The sequence below is a fragment of the Nyctereutes procyonoides genome, unplaced genomic scaffold (genome assembly GCF_905146905.1).
Source record: "Nyctereutes procyonoides isolate TBG_1078 unplaced genomic scaffold, NYPRO_anot_genome, whole genome shotgun sequence".
NCBI lineage: Eukaryota > Metazoa > Chordata > Mammalia > Carnivora > Canidae > Nyctereutes > Nyctereutes procyonoides.
In genome coordinates, this window is record NW_026575125.1 from 31,071,059 (window position 1) to 31,091,896 (window position 20,838).

Consider the following 20,838-nt stretch of genomic DNA (forward strand, 5'->3'; position numbering starts at 1 on the left):
AGAGAGCTAGGGCACATGCAAGCAGGGTAGGGGCAGAGGGAGAGAGAGGGAGAGAATATCCAGCAGACTTCCTGCTGAGCATGGAGCCTTTCCTGTGGGGCTCAATACCATGACCCCGAGATCATGACCTGAGCCTAAATCAAGATTCCAACAACACATGGAGACACCCAGGTACCCCAAGCTTTCTGGTATTTTTAAATAAAAAACATTCAATAATTGCATGTATTCTGTTTTTTCCCCTTGGTTCACATCCTATTTTATTTCTACCGTGTTTTTTGGTACCTTTGATGGCAAAACTTATTAAATAAAGCTCTATTACTGTCTTTACAGTCTCACATTCTACTCTCACTTCAAAACCCCAGACAGGTTGTCTTCCTGAGCTTTCCAGTGAATTACCTCTTGCGTGTTGCCAATCTGTTGGTAATTCCTGTCTTTACCTTACTCCATTTCTCAGCAGCATTTGACACTATTAACCATTATTGCCTTCTTGTGCCACTTTATTCTCTTGACTTCCTTGATACTATACTTTTTCAATGGCTGCTCCTTCTCATCTTACTTTTCTTTGTTTTATTGAAATGCAATTGACACAAAGCATTGTACAAGTTTAAGTTAGCATGCTGGTGTGATATATTTATGTATTGCAATATGATTACCACTCTAAGGTGAGCTAATACCCCTATCACATTACATAGTCACCATTTCTTTTTTGTGGTGGGAGCAATTAAGATCTAATCTCCTTGTAACATTGAAGTTTATAATATGATGTTGTTGACTATAATCACTATGTTGCACATTAGCTCTCCAGGACTTATTTATCTACTAGTTCCCTATTTGTATCCTTGCCCAACATCTCACCAATTTCCCCATGCCCTAGGCTCTGGTAACCACCATTCTACTCTCTATTTTTATGATGACTATATTCTTAAATGGATTGTGAACTTGTATCCATAATTTAATTTAATTATTGCCATGACTACTTCACTAAATTTTAAATAATGCAGATGTTTGACTTAAAAAAAATCTAAATTGTGCTCTTTTGAGATTGGTTGAAAAATGTGGACTGATATAATGAATATAACACAGAAGTAAGTACGGTTGACCCTTGAACAATGTAGGAGTTAGAGCTGCCAACCCTCGTGCAATTGAAAATCTGTGTATTAACATTTGTCTCTCCCTACTAATAGCCTACTGTTGACTAGAAGTCTTATTGATAACAGTCAGTTAACACATATTGTGTATGTTATATGTCTTATATACTGTAATTTTACAATAAAGCTAGAGAAAAGAAAATTTTAAGAAAATCATAAGGAAGAGAAAATGCATTTATAGTACTGTATTATAAAAAAATCTGCATGTAAGTGCACTGAGTTCAAACCTGTGTTGTCCGAGGATCAACTGTAACTGATTTGGAGATTAACTTTGATACAAATTATTTATTTGACCAGGAAATTGCCATTTTCATTTTATGTTGAAAAAAGTATACTTTTGTTCATCATAAAATTACCTGTTAAGACTAGTGTGAAAAATTGTATTTTTTATTCATATTCATACACATATGAAGCCACCTTTTCCTTAGCAAAATGTGATTCCATAGATATTCTTCTTTTGTGTCTATTTGTCTAACACCAGCAGAATTAATATTGGAATATTAGTATTAATATTGCTATTAGACATGCCTTTTTATAATTTCCCTTGCATTTTAAAAATTTTTGTAAAGTAAATTTAGACCTGCAGTTATGTGGTTCTCCATGTTTTTGAGAAGTTCTGATTAAGCACAGCACTGCATTCTATAAAGAAATCAAACAGTTGACACATGATAGTAAAGGGATAAGCTATTAGCCTATTACAAATACTCAATTTACTTAAAAAAAAAAGATTTTATTAGAGAGAGATACAGAGATAGTGACGGAGATAGCAAGAGAGACCACAAGCGGCTTGATCCCAGGACCCTGGGAACATGACCTGAGCCTAAGGCAGACACTTAACTGACTGAGCCATCCAGGCACCCCCTTAATTTACCTTTTATAATTTATTTTAACTACTGCCATTTTTGGTTCATTCTGCACATTGATATAACTATGAGTTGCACTTAGATTTGTTTTTGTACTGTATATAGAGAGAAGAGTTGAAGATACTTCTTCCTTTGAAAACAGGAATTTTGTCTTATCCCCATAATGTATGCCCTCTCTTATCAGAGGTCAGCTGCTTATCACATTTGCAAAATAAAGACACTACTCTCTTAAAGTATGATGGAAGGGGCTGAAGGAAGATGTGTATGTGTGTGTGTATCTGTGTGTGTTAAGTTTTTAAGTTTTGTACAATTCTATTACGTGTGTAGGGTTTTGTATCCACCACCATAGTCAAGATATTCAGCTGTTTCAATACCATAAAGATCTCTCCTGTTAACTTTTTAATAACCACATCCACCTCCATTCTGCTTCACACCTATCCCCACACTGTGGAAACCACTGTTCTGTCTTCCATTTCTAAAATTTTGTCATGCAAAATTGTTATTTATTTTTTTAGAAGATGTTATTTATTTATTCATGAGAGACACAGGGAGAGAGGCAGAGACATAAGCAGAAGGAAAAGCAGGCTCCCTGCGGGGAGTCCGATGTGGGGCTCCATCCCACGGGACCGTGGGATCATGACCTGAGCCAAAGGCAGATGCTTAACCACTGAGCCACCCAATGCCCCACGAAATATGTTATATAGCCTTTTGAGATTGATTTTTTTTTTCACTCAGCAAAATTCCCTGGAGATTCAACAAAGTTTTTGTTTATATCAATAGTTTGCTTCTTTTTATTGTTGAGTATTATTCCATGGTATGTGTATACCACAGTTTGTTGAACCATTGACCTGTTAAAGAATGTCAGGCTGACTCCAGTTTCTGGCTATTATAAATAAGGCTGATATGAACATTCTTTGCTTGCCTCTTGCACCATTTCTAGAGTTTATAGTTCTGTACAACTCTGTACAAGGAAACCAGAAGTTTGTATTATCTGTACTTTCGCAGAAATGATGTAATCAATGATTTTGAGCACTTTTTTAGAATGTATCCCTAAAAACTACATCCCTCTTGCATATTTAAAAATGTCTAAAGCTTTTCGGTATGAGCTTGAATAGTTGCAAAGATGTAATTGCTTGTACATAATAAATGTTACTATAAGATAATTATATGCTTTTTTCAAATATATCCAGTAAAGTGGAAATACCATAATAATTTGTTAACAGTTGAAAAATTTACCTCATTTTCCCCCTCAGTTTTGTACTTCCATTGCATCTCTACCATAGCATCATATCCTAATGTGTTACATTTTTATACTTAAAAGATTTTTGCTGATCACCAATAAACTATGTTTTAAATTTGTATATAATATATGCATATGTATATTTGTATATGTACATATGAATATGTGTAGCCAGTATGTATACAGATATGTATATAAATAGATTTACTGTAATCATAAATCTATACTTTTTTGTAAAAAATTCTTATGAATTATATTAATGTAAATTTATTTTTTATTTATTTTATAAAGATTTATTTATTTATTTGAGAGTGTAAGAGAGAGGGGGGGAACACAAGCCAGGGGGAGAGGAAGAGGGAGAGGGAGAAGCAGACTCGCTGCTGAGCAGGGAGCCTGACGTGGGACTCTATCCCAGGACCCTGGGATCATGTCTTGAACTGAAAGCAGATGCTTAACCTACTGAGCTATCCAGACATGCAATATAAATTTAACTTACCAAGTTTGATACTTAATTTTTTCCTTTTTTAAAATTGAGATATAATTGACATATAACATTGTATAAGTTCAAGCTGTATCTACTGTTGATTTCATACATTTATATGTTGCAATGTGATTACTAGTGTGGTGTTAGCTAACACCTCCACCACATCACATATTTATCATTTCGTTTTGTAGTGAGAACGTTTAAAATCTCGTCTCTTAGCAACTTTCAAATACATAATGCAGTGTTGTTAACTGTAACCACAAAGCTGGGCATTGGATCCTCAAAACCAATTCATCTTCTAGTTTGTGTTTTTTTTTTTACCAACATCTCACCAATTTTCCCACCCCCAGGCCCTAGTAACTACTATTCTCCTGTCTCTTAACATAAATTCTCTGTTAACATAAGAAGAAAATGTCATTGAAAATACTTTTTTTAATCAGATCGAAGAGAAACCAAGAGGAAAGCCAGAATAACTTACATATTATAAGCTCTGACTAGTGTGTGTGTGTGTTTGTGTGTGTGTGTATGTATACATATGTATACATATGTATATACGTGTGTGTGTGTGTGTGTGTGTGTGTGTGTGTGTGTGAGTAGACTCTTAAGAAAATATTCTTAAGGGTGCCTGGGTGGCTCAGTTGGTTAAGCATCTGCCTTCCGCTCAGGTTATGATCCCAGGGTCCTAGGACTGAGCCCCATGTCTGGCTCCCTGCTCTGTGGGGAGTCTGCTTCTCTCTCCTTCTGCCTCTTCCCGGGCTTGTGCCCTCACTTGCTCTCTCTCTCTCTCTCTCTCTCTCTCTCTCTGTCTCAAATAACTAAATAAAATCTTTAAAAAAATTGTTCTTTTTTTTAAAGATTTTATTTATTTATTCATGAGAGACAGAGAGAGAGAGAGAGAGAGAGAGACAGAGGGGCAGAGGGAGAAGCAGGCTCCAGGCAGGGAGCCTGACGTGGGACTCGATCCCGGGTCTCCAGGATCAGGCCCTGGGCTGAAGGCGGCGCTAAACCGCTGAGCCACCCGGGCAGCCCCCCAAAATTATTCTTAAGACACTTCTCTGTATCCAACTAGAGAAATAGTTTGAAAAAATGTTCAGCTTCATATATTGTTTGTGTAATGAGTTCCTCCTTTAGATCCTGTAAACTCTTTATTAATGTAATTAAGTACACTAGGGTCATTGATCTTTCCTTTTCCTATTACAAAATTACAATGTTTTTATGAGAAGAACATGGTATCCCTTAAAAAAGCAGCATATGCAGGACAGTCCTGGCTGATCTCTGGAATGTCTGTACATATTTAATAATACACAAGCACTCACATATAAACATATATGCCAGAAGGAAGACCCAGTGCATAAAGCAGCATTTGTAAATATTTTGTTCAGGTATTTTCATTTATATATTGTGTATGTATGTGTGTCTGTATTTATATCTTGGAGGTTGTATCCTATGTGGAGTAAATTACTTAAATCGTGTCTGGTATGTAAGGACTCAGTAAAGATCAGTTATTACTCTATTAATTATTGGTGCTGTTATCATTAGGTTTGTAAGGGTAATGCACTCCAAATCTAACAGAATAGATTCATGGCTAAGGTCACTAATATTATATCTAAATAATTTCTCAGGTAAGTCATTGAGACTTTTGAAGTCTTTGGCTTTTCATCTGTAACATAGCCATAATAATATTTACTACCCTTTCACAAAACTTTTAGTATCAAACAGGATAATATATTTAATGATGTTTATAAATTATGAATTAGCCATATACAAAATATATATATATCCTTATGAGACATGCATATAGGATTATAATGGATTTTTAAAAGGTGTATGAAATATATGGTATAGATATGCTACAGTGAGCCCTTTAAGTTAGAGACACAGGTGAAAAATCAATTGTATCTCTTTGTGCTTAGACCTTGCTTTAGTCTCCAAATGGCATTTTATAGCATAGCGCCTTCTTTTATTTCATCAGATTTGGCATCATCCAAACTGCTTTGTTAAGATCAATTCCATCCTTTTTGAGGAGGGCTTAAAGAGTGTATTATAGGTTTAGGTGGAGATTCCAAGAATGCTTGGAGCAACAAAACTACTGAGATATGTGGGTAGCCTATCAAGGTGAGTACTTAAGAGGGTAACCATGTTCTTAGATGCATAAAGTCTGATTTCTTTGTTAAAATGCATCTCATTATCTTGTTTTCATGTCTATTTCACAGTTCTCTTTACTGATAAATATGCCATCAACAGACGTGTAAGGAAACATAAGTGTCTTACAAGGAATTAATAAAGGTGTCTATGTATGTCCCCCTGTGGATTTAAGTATGAGGGTATAATTGTTAATTATAGTGTCCACTTTTCTCTTCCTCTAGGTTGATTCCATCCTGTCAATTGGAAATCGAGTCAGAAGTTAATTTTGGCACATTGGTTGCTGATAGTAAAGTATATTGTAAAGAGATTAATATCGTTAACCATGGCAGAGTTCCAGGTACATCTTTCTGTTATATAAATTAACTTCCACTTTTGGAAGAAAGTTGGTATTATTTAAAATGTATACTTTGTATAATTAATGGGCTCTCTGATTCATTCCTCACTCCCCACCAAAAGATGTCTGTCATTTGAAATAGCTCAAAACTGAAGGCCCTTAAATAGAATGGCTGTAAAAGACTGATAGATAATAATGCAGGAAAGATGAATCTGTCTCCTTATGATTCTGATTAATAGCCTGACTCCCAGGTGACTGGTGATTTCCCTGCAGACAGAAGGCAGGATATGTGTTATGGAGTGACATAGTTCTCAGAGTGAGCCATCAGAGATAGAATCAGGGCACAGTGCCTTACTAGCTGTGTGATCTGGGGCAAGTTATCTTTTAGGATGTTGTACTTGATATTTCTCATTTATATACTGTGGTTAATAAAATTAACTCTTTTTAATTATGTATGAACCTATGGTTGTAATATGGTACTTGACTCATCAGCACTCAATAAATATTTGTTCTTTTTCTCTATCATATTCAACTTTGAATTTACACAATGGTCTCTAGAAAGATCTTACTAACTTCTTGTTGAAAGAGTAAATGCTTTTTCCAGACTGGATTGTTTCTAGAGATTTTTACTGTGACCTAAGAGTTTCCATAAAGGTGTGTATGTCTGTATGTGTCTGTGTTCATGCATACTCTTCATTGATGATATATAGTATATAATAAAATTGCTTATACCTTCATTGACCTAATTGGATGGTCAGCATCTGGGCTGGCAAGGCTTCCATTTCTGCTGAGCTGACATGAGGACTAGATCCACATAGGGAGGGCATTTTTTTCTGAGACTGTTTCTCAGATACATAAAACTGGTCTTAATTCTAAGCCTGTTACACTAAGTGAGGATATTCTTTGGGGCTGTTTGAGCAGTGGGAATTATTAAGACAAAGGCAGTTTGTCACTGTATTGATTTCTTCCTGAGGTTAAACAAATAAAACTGATAATTGTTCTTCCCTGAATGTTGCTCATTTCAACTTTCCATGCTTTGTTTTTTAAATGATTAAATTTCTGATGCCTGTGGAATTGTAGAATATTAGACTCGTTTGTGGTCTGACTCCAATGTTAAGGATGGGATGTCTCATGTTTAGTAATTATGGACTGTATGGTCCTTTAGACCCTGTTTTTTAGAGCAGTGGTATGTAATTGAGAGAATTTTATTTTTATTATTTATTTTCCAAAAATCTCTCTTAACTGTTGTGCATTCTAAACCCTTCAAAGTGTTGATCATATCCTCTCCTTGTTGTAAAATGTCACCAAACTGTACAGCTTTATTACATATAAAAGCTCTCTGTAAGTAACAAGTATATGTGATTTTAATTTTAAATGAATATTCAGTATTATTGTACTTAATAAAATAAAGTAAATAAAATTAAGCCTCAGATCTAGACCCATACATTTTAGGAAAAGTAACCACACTGGCTTTTAGTGTTATATTAATATTTTGTGTGTTCACAGGATTTGTAGTAAATACTACAGTTTGTAAATTGTAATTGAGTACCAAGAAATGTTAATATTACCTTACAAAGTAAACCAAATTATTATCAATGGAATATATTTTCTTAGTGTTGACTTTGTTTCTCCTTCTTTGAACTGAACAATATTATTTTTTCCACCATAAGCAAAATTGATATTATGTTTTATATTCACAGTAGCAAGTGTCTGTAAGGTGTCATAAAGTCCTTATTATCTACAAGCACAGTATATAAATATTCATGAGAATAATAATGTATTTTCATGAGGAAAAACACTTATGCAGAAAATAGATTTAGCACCCAAAGATGATTTTAATAAAATTTTTTAAAAAGATTTTATGTGACAAATATTTTATAGTTTTAGAGTCAAAGATCAAATGTTTATAAATTTATAAGCATGCTTAAGAGAACATTAAAAAGCCACACTCAGCAGATTCATGGTATGTATAGCTTTGTTTTTCTCTCTGGTGGTGACAGAGGGGTTGTTAGTTGATCTATGTAACAGCTTCATGATTTTTTATTTTAATAGCCCATTATGGAGTAATTATCCATGGATTTAGCCAAATATTGTTGAATACATTTTGCTTTCTCACCCTCTATGTTTCCTGAATTTACTCCTTACTGTGCAAAGTAGTGCTTGTCTTTTCATTTTGAAGACATGGTTTTGTCTTTAAGATAAGTCTCTACTCTTAGTACTTTCTGAGCTGGTGAACTCCATGTTCTGTTTTATGATTTTATTGTTTCTCAGTTTTTATCTTTTAAAGAACATCACTGAAAAAGCATTATTATTTTAGCATGCCTGGAACTGCAATCATTTCCCTCTTTCCCTCGGTAACCTTGAATATCTGAGACGACTTTTTCTACTACAGCGTTATAATGTAGAACAGTCTTTAAAGTCTCTCGTGAGATCTTCACACACCATTTCTGTGTTTGAGCAGCTATCTTAGAACTCATCAACCTTTAGGTTTTCTTGGCTTATTTTGTCCAAGATAATATGTCCTTTCTCTTGCTCTTAATGCCTACTCTCCCCCTTTCCCTGATCATCAGCATCATCTCACTGCTTCACAGTCTAGAAAAGCCTATCATCATCTATAAACCAGGAAGTTTGCTAAATTGGACCAAGTCCTGGGACTGGTGCTTGGGATCCTCCTTAACTACTCAGAGAAACACTCATTACTTATTCTCAATGTGTATTTTTTGTTTTCTTAGAAACTGATGTCATGGAATCTCAATATGCATTTCTTGCATAATATAATCCTGGGCAACAGTAGACATTCAATAAACCTTTGTGTAATTGATTTGGTTCAGTGATCTCTCAGAGTTTCAGTAAAGGATCATTAGTTGAATAAAAAAAAATTCTAAAAATAATTTGACCAGGATATTACAAAATAAAAAAAAATGATTTGTCATTTTAGTACATAACAATAAAAGCATTAGGCTTTCAATGAAAGCTGATTGAACTTAGAAGTAACCTGTTTAATCCCATATGGATATTCTGAAGAGTCTCCAAAGCAGTTGTCTGGAGACATATGAAGACTGGTATATCCTCAGAATGCTTAGACCCAAGGAAACTTAAAAAAAAAAAAAAAGCATACATAGGAAATGACGATGACCTTGGGTTTGTGACTCTTGATTTTTCAGTAGCAGCCTATAAAACTACAAACTGTTTGCCTTGGCTTGGTATTACAAATGCCTTTTTTTGTTGTTTTGTTCTGTTTTATTTTTGTTTTTAGTTTCAGAGGTAGAGTTTAGTGATTCATCAGTTGCAAAGAACACTCAGTGCTCATTACATCAAGTGCCCTCCTTAATGCCCATCACCCAATTACCCCTTCCCCCCCACCTCCCCTCGAGCAAACCTCAGTTTGTTTCCTAGAGTTCAGCGTCCATTATGGTCTGCATGGAATTTAAGAAACAAAACAGATGGGGGATCCCTGGGTGGCGCAGCGGTTTAGCACCTGCCTTCTGCCTAGGGCATGATCCTAGAGACCTGGGATCGAATCCCACGTCGGGCTCCCGGTGCATGGAGCCTGCTTCTCCCTCTGCCTATGTCTCTGCCTCTCTCTCTCTCTCTCTCACTGTGTGCCTATCATAAATAAAATAAAATTAAATTAAATTAAATTAAATTAAAAAAAAGAAACAAAACATATGAACATAGGGGAAGGGAAGGAAAAAATAAAATATTACAAATACTTTTACATGAATACTTCATAGTTTCTAAAAGAATTTTGGAAGAATAAAGACAAGGTAACAATGTATATACTTCATCACCCAATGCCTGAGCTGCTTCTCTAGGGAAAGTAGAGCAACTCAGACACAAAAAACATAGAGGTTTGTGTAGAGGACCCATCATCCCATCCACAACTATGTGTAGACTCACATATCATGTGCTCTCCTAAGTCTCATTAGTGAACAAGACTAAGCATTTATTTTACATGACTTAATGAGCAACATTTGACACAGGTGGTCACTGGTGTTGTCTTGAAAAAAAAAAAAAAAGCCAAAAGTTCGACTTCTTTGACTCCTCAATGGCTTATATAAAATAGTGATTCAGGTTCCAGAGTGAGGTCTTCCAGGACTCAAATCCTTATATTTACTGGCTGGGAAGCCCCAGGCAAGGAATTTACACTTCTCGAACATCTATTGTAGAGATAAACATAGTGCCTGCCTCCTCTAATTGTAATGATGATTAATATGATGCTTAGCACACTCTCTGATACATATTAAGTGTTCAGTAAATATTTAGTATTGATGTGAGAATTATTCATTTCTACCACCTTCCTCCTCTTCAATTATCTTTTGTGGATTGTTATCCCTTTTTGAGGGGTTGCTTAAATGTGAGCATTTCTTAGAATCTGCATGGATGTGCATGGACACAAACACACACATGCACATGTTTCCTGAGTCAGCACATTCCCCCTAGGTAATCACTGCCATTCCTGTTCTCCACTGAGGTCTATACAGTCCTCTTCATTTCCTTCAGGTCTCAAACTTCACATGTTTAAAACTAAGCTCCTCACCTTTTCCCCAAAACTTTTCCTTTTCTCTTTTTCATTAAACATCACTACCATGTATCTGGGCAAGTCAGAAACTGGGCAAAATCCTTGACCTCTTCCTTTTTTACACCTCCTACCCCCTTAGTTATTAAATCCTCTCTATTCAATTTCCTAATTATGTCAGTAATCCTCTTTCCTCTGTCCTGTTGCCACTTTTCTACAACGGGCCCATCATCTTCTTTTGCTTAGTAAGTATACCAACTGAAATTATTTCTCTGAAGTCCCTTATCTCCTAGTTCATTCTCCAAACATCAGCCAGTGTCATATCTAAAAAGAAATGAAAATTTGATGACAAATTCCTTCTGTAACATCCTTCCTTCAATGACACTCTTCCCTTAGTATGATGTCCTTGCTTCTGTTGTTAGTGATTTAAAAATAAAAGTCAAATATTTCACTATGACTAGTGGCAATAAAGTTGTATAAGACACAGTAATATTTGTGTAGCCACTGTTTTAATATATTTGGAAGACTGAACTATGTTCTTTTTGGTTTGAGGGTTGTTCCTAAATAAATTTTTGAAATATTCCCTTAAATTCTTTTGTCAAATTATATCAAAATGATTACAATATAGGAACTATATCACTGACTCAGCCTTAACTGCGACTCACATAATTTTCCTTTTCTGAAGAACTGAGTCAGTAACGTTTATTTGAATTTTTGTTTTATGACAGGAAAAAAACTCTTTTTTTTTTTTTAGGAAAAAAAACTCTTAAATATGTTCTTAGTACTTCCCTAAAATGATCAGAGGAACGAATTTTGTTACTGTTTGACTTTTCCATCAGATCATCTCTGTACTTTAAAAAGTTTTTTTGCCTTTTTATACTTTCAACACTTTTATTATGCTAATATTTTATTTTCCAAAATGAAATTCGTAATTTTGGAAAATTTCATCAAATGTGATTTAGAATTGGTGAGCTAGAATTTGCAAAGTTTATGTTGGCAGGATGCTCATTTGTGTTTATTTTGCATAATGATATTAAGGAAACTTGTGACTGGCTACTTCCATTTGTTGGACACATCTTGAGCACCACATGGTGCTAGGCACTGTGTAGGGTGCTTGAACCACGGAGATGAGAAAACATAATGTGTGAGCTCAAGGATATCATGCAGTGACTAAACATGACCATAAATTATGAACCATTTCTGCTTTCAGAATAAGACATTTTCTCAGGCTCCTCATATGCTATTTGATTCTATTTTTTAAAAAAAAGACTAATTTAGAGATCTAGAGAGAGAGAGAGAGAGAGAGCAAATATGGAGGAAGGGGTAGAGGGAGAGGGGGAGATAGTCTTTAGGCAGACTTTATGCTGACTGAGGAGTCTAGTGCGGGGCTCGATCTCAAGATCTGAGCTGAAATCAAGAGTCAAACACTTAACTGACTGTGGCACCCACGTGCCCCATGCTATTTGATTCTAGAAACCCATTCCTTTTGCCCTTTCCCTATGTGAACTGCATTAATTCATTTATCAGTAAGTGACAGGGCTCCTGACTGGCTCAGTTGGATGAGCAGGTGACTCTTGATCTTGAGGTTGAGTTCTAGCCCTACATTGGGTGTAGAGATTACTTACTTACATAAATAAATAAATAAATAAATAAATAAATAAATAAATAAATAAATACATCTTTTAAAAAGTGGCAGTGTCCATAAGTGTGAGCCCTTTGGTCAGAAACATCCAGGTGAAAGTCCTAGCTCTATTAGTTTCTAACTGTGGCAGTCAGCTATTGCTATGTAACAAACCACCCCACAATTTTGTGTCTTAGGAAGGCAATTGTATTTTGATTGTTCATTTGTATGCAGATTGGCTGGAACTTGACTGATCTAAGCTGGGCTCAGCTGGGTATCTCTGCTTCAAATTTAGGCAGCTGAGGATTTTCTGTTACTCACTGCAGGTCTGTGACTCAGGTGGAGGCTGTGTTCTACATGTGCTCATTCTGAACCACAGGCCAAAGGGGCATCAGTTATTCAAGCACCTTACATGATAGTAGTGCCAGAGAACATCTGGGATTGGAGCTGGCATGTTTTCAGTTCTACCCATATGCTATTGGTCAAAGCAAATCACATGTTCAGGCCCAAAGTCATGGAGTAGGAAAAGATACTTTGCCCACAGTAGCATAATGGTAAGATGCAGAGAAGGGTGAAGAATTGAAGTCAACTGTGTAATCTACCACAAATCACTCAACCATTGTAAGCTTCTTTTCCTTATTTATAAAATGGAGGTAATGATTGAACCTATATCAGAGAATCACTCTGAGGATTACATAGATTAACATATACAAAGCTCTTAGCATACATGTCTGAACATTGTAAGCAGATAGTATATTTTAATGATCAATGAAGCTTGAGTCCTAACAATCAGTTCACATTTGTTGGGTGACCCCAGAGGCTAAACTTATAATCAAAGCTGTGATTCTTGGTCCGCAATTGACTATATACTCTGTCTCCTATTAAGAGTGTGAATATAACACTATAAGGATCCAGATATAAACCATCTGTTCTTGTTCTCCTTAGGTACATTTAAAACAGAATACCAGGGCCAATTACCCATTGTCATTTTTCCGAGTAATGGTATTGTGGAGCCCAAGTCATCCATGATTGTTAAAGTGGATTTCTGTGCTGATGAGCCCAGAATTGTAAATGAAGTGGCAATGTAAGTATATACTATGGTTCTTAATTCTAATGTAGTACTTAATATGTTCCACTTTTACTTTTCAGATATGCTTATTGTCTTGAATGTATATTAGCTTCTTTGCTCTTTCAGTCAGAATTCATTCACTGAGTTTCTACTATTTGCCAAGCACCAGAGACTCAAAAATGGGAAGAACTAGTGGATGGCCTATAGGTACACATAACAGGAGTTCCTAGTTTGGATTTTGTGGGAGTGAGGGAGTGGATCAGGAAGGGGCTCCAGTAAGGAGGTGATAGTGTACTCAAACATTTATTGGTTAGTAGGAAGTAGCCAGGCAAAGAGCAGTGGTGTGATTTGAGCTGAGTGCATGTGTGTGTGTGTGTGTGTGTGTGTGTGTGCACATGTGCACAGGAGAGGTGGGTGTTGGTGAGGGTAAGTTAGAAGAACAATTTCAGGCAGAGCACATAGAAGACTTGAAATCTTGGAGGTAAATAGACAATGTTACACACCGAGAGAGCTGAGGCAATGTAGAGGCAAAGAGATGGAGGTGTGTAGTGACATGAGATGAGACCAGAAACCCAGAATGGTGCAGGGGCCAGTAAAGGACTTCATAGGACAGTGCTTTTTTAATGTTGTATGTCTCAGTCCATTAGTGGAATGTGCATTCACTATAATAGATCACCACCAGCATCAAAATAGTGAAATAGATAATATCAGAATGTATCTCACATAGTAAGGGCAAATATTTTTGCAAAACTTGTTTCATGAATGTGTGTGTGTGCATGCATGTGTGCCTGTGTATTTCTCTATGCATGTGTGTGCATGTGTGTGTGTTTGCAATGTAAATACATTTCTTACTGAAGGTCAGAGCCAGAAAAATGTTTGAGAAACAGTTGTGAGCCCTGATAGAAGCTTAGGTTTTATTGTGAAGTCTGTGGAATCTCGGGAAGGTTTTAAGATGGGAGTGTCTTGATTAGTTTGCAATTTAGAAAGGTCGTGCTGATAACAGTGGGCACAACAAATCAGGGAGTACATATGTGGAGAGATAGCCTGACTACTAACTATAATAGTAAAATAGAAAAGAAATGATGAAGGCTTCAGCTAAGGTACAGATTGGGAAGTATAGAGAGAAGTGTGCTGATTGAAGAAATGTTATGGAGGCAGATTTAACTAGATGTAGGGACTGGTTATAGAGAGGGAAGGTAAGAAGAAGGACAGGTCTGTGGGAGAGGATCTTGAGTTCAGTTTTAAACTGCTGGAATTGATTTGCTTTGCAGAATCCTGTGGAGCCTATTAGATTTACTTATCTTGAGGCACAGAAAAAGAATTTGGTCGAGGTGTATTGGCTTGAGGAGTGTCAGTGGATAAGTTGTATTGAAGCATGAAGTGTTGAAAATAACTTTGACAAGGAGGGCTGAGTATAAAAGAGTAGGAGAGAGACATTATTATTCATGCAGTTTATAAAATATCCAAGCCTTAGAAGAACGAGAAGGTAACGTCTGAATAAGTTAGAAGGAAACCATCAAAGTATGGCATCAAGAAAGCTAAAGGAGGAGAGATATGCTTAGATGGTGCCAGACTTGCCCACTGTGACACAGATGTAGTGTAAGATAAGGACTTATGTGATTTTTGTGGAGTGGTGAGTTATTTGTGGTATTTGATGGGGTGAGAGTCAAAAGGATTGCATTTATGCCACAGAGGGAGGCATGTGCATATGTGGGCAGTTTCAAAAGGGATTTGAAATTAGTCTAGGAAGTGAAGCTTTATGGGGAGATCTTCATTTCAACAAACAAGTGGAATTTTGCTGAGATTTTACTTCATAGGGAATAGGGTTATTAGGATTGAGATGAGATTGGCTATTGGACTTGGGGGAGTGGGATGAGTTAGAAAAGAATCTCAGAATTCTAGAACTACAGGCGACCATCTAAATCATCCTATCCAATTCTAATGTTTACAAAATAATTGGTGAGATGGACCTAGCAATAAGTCCTTTTTGAAGTCAATTCATGTGATTGTTTTCCAACTTTTTTGTTTCTTGGGGACAATGAATTAGGTTGTACATACGCCATTCCACTGTGCAGATTCAGATAGTCTGAAGGTCATGGCATTCTCTGGCATGTATGAAAAAGGAATTGCTCTCAGGCCTTTGAATTTTAATTATAATGAGATTTTATAAAATTTCTGCTTATCCAAATATTTAGGAGAAAACTTAAGTATATAGAATTCTAATTTAAAAATATATATAATTTATTATCTTGTAGAGTGAGTTTGCAAGGTCGTCCAGATATACTCTTGAGTGTCAAAGCTCATGTGGTTGAGCAGATTATTGAATTGTTAAACACGAGTAATGACAAAAAGTTGGAATGCATACACTTTGGTTCTGTTTTCTTCGGAACTTCAAAAATTGAACATGCTCTTCTATACAATAACAGCCCAGAACCTATAAATTGGGTGGCCATAATGCAAAGTGACTCAGTTGGAGAAGAACTGGTAAGTAAATAATGCAACAGGGGAAGATCAGGTATTATGTTTTGAAACAGATTGTTTTGAACTTGCATATAACCAAAAAAAAGCTGTTAAATTATTCTAAGTATGTTTATTTTATTTATTTTATTTTATTTTTTTATTTTATTTTTTTTCTAAGTATGTTTTAACATGTGGACGGATTTGATTCCCTTTCGTTTGTCTTCAACCTCAAAAAATTCTGTAAATTAAATGAACACTGATAGGGATCTGTATCTGAAATAAACCAGACAAGTGCTTCTTATGGATTAGTAGCTAGTTGTGGGGATTTCTGTTCTCATCAATTTTTCAACAGTTCCTTTAATTTTATGATGTCCCTTGGTCAAATTTATGTATGTTACTTTAAAGACATTCATATTCTCGATCTTCTAGACTAAAATTTCAACAATCATGTTATGATCTCCTCTTAAAATATTTTATTTGCATTCTGCCATAATATTCTTTTTATTTCTGATTTTATATTACAGGGCACAAATATACACCAAAGAACAGATGTTGCTTTAAATAATCTTACCTACTTAAGAAAATCAAAGAACATAGATATTACCACTTTTATCTCCTGTGTTCCTAATGAAGGGAGGTTACTGCCTTATCAAAAGACTACAATTACATTTTGTTTCAGCCCAAAGTAAGCAAAAATTCAATTATTGTGTTTTTTTATTCATTGAAAGCATATCAATCATACATTCATCAAATTGACTTTAATAGTAAAACTTGTCAGAAGGTACCAATCAGCTTTTTCTTATTACGGCTCTTAAAGTTTCCAACATGGTTAACATTATTTTGAATACTGAGAAATTTTGTTCTAAATATTTCATGTCAGATTACAGATCTCTTTAGACCTGGTAGAAGTGGAAGTTCTGTGTTGTTTTGGATTGTAGTCTCAGATGACTGTGCAGCAAGACCCCATTGTCCCTGCAGAAATAGGTGATGGCCAGTGGCATGCAGTATGTTTAGGTGCCTCCAGAGAGGATGCAGTGCTCTTGCCACAGCAAAATACTTGCTAAGTAGCATGAATATGAAGCCTATAGCAGCTACTGGGATCAACCACCTCTGCTTGCTGAAATTGACACAGACTTTTAGGACCTTTGCCAATGTATATTTTTCCTAATTCTGTGTACTTGGTTTGGTTATTTAGTTTGAGAATATATTTGGAAATGCTGTTTTAAATATATAGTAGCAATTTCAGCTCTACTGGAGAGGTAGCCATGTGGGGGCGGCAACAATTGATCCAACTGGATGTTTACCTTTGCGAGGAGGCAGTGTTCAAGGTACTTCTCTCTGGGGCAACTGTCACTTGATGATGATACCGATTGTTGGAGACCGAATTGTATTTTAATTTAAGGAGGGTAATAAATCAAGTAATTGTTCTATTTGTACATTTTGTAATTGCCTCATGAATCATATTTTCCTGCAGGAAATTTCCTTGGCCAATGTATAAGATTCTGTTTAACACAGAATCTTTGAAATTCTAAATATTATTTTTCAAGGTCTGATTATGACTGGAAGTCTTAGTTAAATATGCTTTTAACATGCTACTTGCATTCCTATGTAGTATTTCACAGCGATCTTTGTGCGTGTGTGTGTGTTTGTGTGTGTGTGTGTGTTTGTGTGTGTGTGTGTGTGTGTGTGTGTGTGTGTGTATTAGAGTATCCACTGATAAAAAAGCTGAACTTCAGGTAAGGCAAAGAAAGACATTCAACATGCAGGTCTAGAGGTAACTCATCTCTGGCTTTGGTCTTTCTTCCCTTCTTTCCTCTCCTTTTCTCCTCTGGTAGGATTTGACTGTTATCAAATCCTGTTCTCCAAATTGCTTGTTCTGCTAAGAATATGGAGTATGTGGCTAGCAATATGTGCTTAGTCCACAGGAGGAGACAGATATGGAATGGAGGTTTGCAGTTACATCCAGGGGTAACAAGGACTATTGTAGGAATTGAACAGAGCCCTTAGGTAGCCACGAACTCGGCTTGGAAAGAAAAGCCTTTACATAGAAAGTGACATTGAAGCTGGGCCTTGACAATTTAGTATATTTAAATTACTTTTGGCTTGCAGATGTTGTCATGAGCTCGTTTTCGGAATCTTTACGTTTTGTGGCCTTCTTTTGGCAAGTCTCTACATCTGGGCAGTAATTTTAGAGAATGGATCACAATTATATTTTTATTCCTGAACTTTCATCAGTTTGCATAGATTTAAGGATTGAGTTGATCCTTATTGAGATGTAATAGAGTGTATCATCTTTGCTTTAAAAATAATTGATTGTAATTTTTTATAGGCTAATGATTAACGGTAAAAAGAATAATGATCCTTCGCACAGGCAGGACTATGCTGTCTTTTTGAGATTTGACTCTGTGGGAAGTAAAGATGGATTTTTGAGGGACGATAACAGTAAAACCATCAAAAGTAAGTATGAAATGAGTATACGCATCAAATGTATAGCAGTTTAAATTATTCAGAAGTGTGAATATCATATTTTAGAGGCAATTTAATAAAAATATATACTTATTGAATAGAACAAAAATGCAGACATGCAAGAGACCTTAAAAAGTCTTTTGTGGCATGTTAAGGAAGAAGTCAACCACAGAATCATTTACATAATAATTTTTCAAGTTAGAATTTAGATGACTTCATTATTTTTAAATGACATTAGATAAACATGATGATCTAGAGTTAAGGAATGAAAAAAGAAAATGCATGAACCAACCTGGCTTCTTTTCCCATTTAAGCCTATGTTTTCTCTTAGAGATTAATATAGAACAAACAACCCATTCCCATCTCTACCAGAACTTCAGCTCTTAGAATCTACATATGGTAACAGTCCAAGGATAAGACCTAGAACCAGAGCTCTAGGAATAGGGTACAATATCTTATTATAGGGTATTGATAAGTACATTTACCTTGCAGGCCACATGTCAAGATGCACTGCCCTTTTTAATATTCTCAGGTAGTATTAGATGGGCTATAGTGAGAAAAAATGTAATCAGACTTGGAATTCAGCTTAGCCAGACAGATCAAAGAGAAAATAAAGATAGAGACAGGTGAGGGATTGGATCTAGAAAGATGAGCCATGGCAAGTCAGGAGTTGAGAAAAATTGTGTGTCAGGATGAGTAATACCATTGAGCAGGGTTGAACTGTTTTCCGAGGACAGAAATTGAGTGCTTTGCTATGATTTGTGTCATGGTTTGTGATTTGAACTCTGCCTGTCTATCATAGAAGATTTGTTTGAGTCTTGCAAGTTAACCTAGTTTGGAACGGTGAGTGATGGAGATGGTAAGTTTGCCTTAAAGGTAATTTAGAGTCTAGAGATGGCTAGTAAGAGCTTCAATGAAGAAAAATTCACAGTTGTCTTTTAGATTCTAGTTACAGTGCTCTTCGTGCAAAGCTGTTCATTCACTTAATTAAACCCTATGGTTTATAGTTCTTGCCTTCTCTCCTGTGTCTCCAAAACTTCATGCTTATGTTATTGCCCAGCTTATATTCCTCTGTTCATTATTTTAATCACTCTTTTCCATGTACAGTTAAGTTTCTTGGCCCATATCCCATAGTGACTGAGTGGCAAACTTCTAATCTGATTAAATTTCAATCTTAGCCTACCCTGGGTCCGCACCTGGGAAGCTAATTGTTTTGGGAAAAAAACCCAAACCATGCTGTGATGGTTCACTTTTTAATCTATAATCACTAACCCCCAGTGGGTCCTTTAAGATGGTTAACATTCCTGCTGCATTCCTCCTTTCATTTGCTTGCTCACGATAGATCAGTATCACACACCTTCTCTTCTCATCTCAAACATCCAAGACTTCTTCCTTTGTCTTTACTCTGAACTTCTAAATACATTAAGTGACCTAGCAGACATTTCCACTTGGATATCTGTTAGGCATCTCAAACTTAACATGTCCAAAAAAACCCTCTTGGTTTCCCCATAACCTGTCTTTTCTACAGCCTTTCCTGTCTCAAGAAATGGCAATTCTATCACTTCAGTTGCTCAGGCTCAAGACCTTAGCATTCTCGTTCATACTGTGTTCAATTTTCTATTTTATATCCAGTCCATCAGCAAATTTTAACTCTCCCCTTAAAACTGTATGTTAAATATGACCATGTCTCACCCTTCTTCTGCTACTCTTACCCAGCCATATTTGGTTCTTTAACGGTTTTGGAATGTGCCAAGGAAATTCCTATCTCAGAGTCTTTGTATTTGCTCTTCTGTCTGTCTGGAATGTACTTTTCCTGGATTTTCTTCCTGAGTTCCTTTATATTTTTTTGCTTAAATGTCTCCCTGTCAAGAGATGCCTTTTTGGACTTTCTCATATAAAGGAGCAGCCCTCAGACATTGTGTTCTGTCTTACCCTTGTAGGAGAAGGAAAATAATTTTCCCCGGTACCTCTCTAGGTTCTTGACTGAGGCCTCCCTTAATAAAAGACAGATTAAGGGGGGGGGGGAAAAACCAAACAAATAGAAGTTTAATGACAAGTTTGCCTCCTCTATAGGTGGGAAAGACCTGAGTAATTCTCCAAAATGACCCAAGCCATTACTTTAAATACTATCTCCAGCTAAAGACAAAAGTTGTTGTAGTGGGTCAGGCAGTTATGGGAGGTTTTCAGGCAAATCACAGTAAAGGAGGGTATAGTTGTTATGCAGATTTAAGTGTCTGCATTCTTTGATAAGAGTTTCTTCTCTGTAGTTTTCAGAGCTTTTCTTGTGTCTGCTGTTACATAACAATAATCAGCTTAAAATAATCCTTATGCCAAAGAGGCATATTTTTGGGTGACAAATGCTGTACCCCTTCACCCTACATTACTTTTCCCCATAGCACTTATCCTCTCTGAAATGCTACATATTTCCTTATTTTATTGCCAGTGTCACCTCACTAGATTATAAAGTCCACCAGAGCAGGAACAGTGTC

At 36.0% G+C, this 20,838-nt stretch overlaps 1 protein-coding gene across 1 annotated transcript in view; it reads left to right on the forward strand.

Annotated features, from left to right (window-relative positions):
* CFAP47 (cilia and flagella associated protein 47) overlaps positions 1–20,838 on the forward strand; it is a 491,966-nt gene that overhangs the window by 5,118 nt on the left and 466,010 nt on the right. The window contains exons 3-7 of the mRNA XM_055338249.1: positions 6,102–6,217; positions 13,300–13,438; positions 15,679–15,907; positions 16,408–16,568; positions 18,213–18,340. Of these exons, the coding sequence (XP_055194224.1) occupies positions 6,102–6,217; positions 13,300–13,438; positions 15,679–15,907; positions 16,408–16,568; positions 18,213–18,340 (773 nt within the window). The remainder of the gene's footprint in view (positions 1–6,101; positions 6,218–13,299; positions 13,439–15,678; positions 15,908–16,407; positions 16,569–18,212; positions 18,341–20,838) is intronic.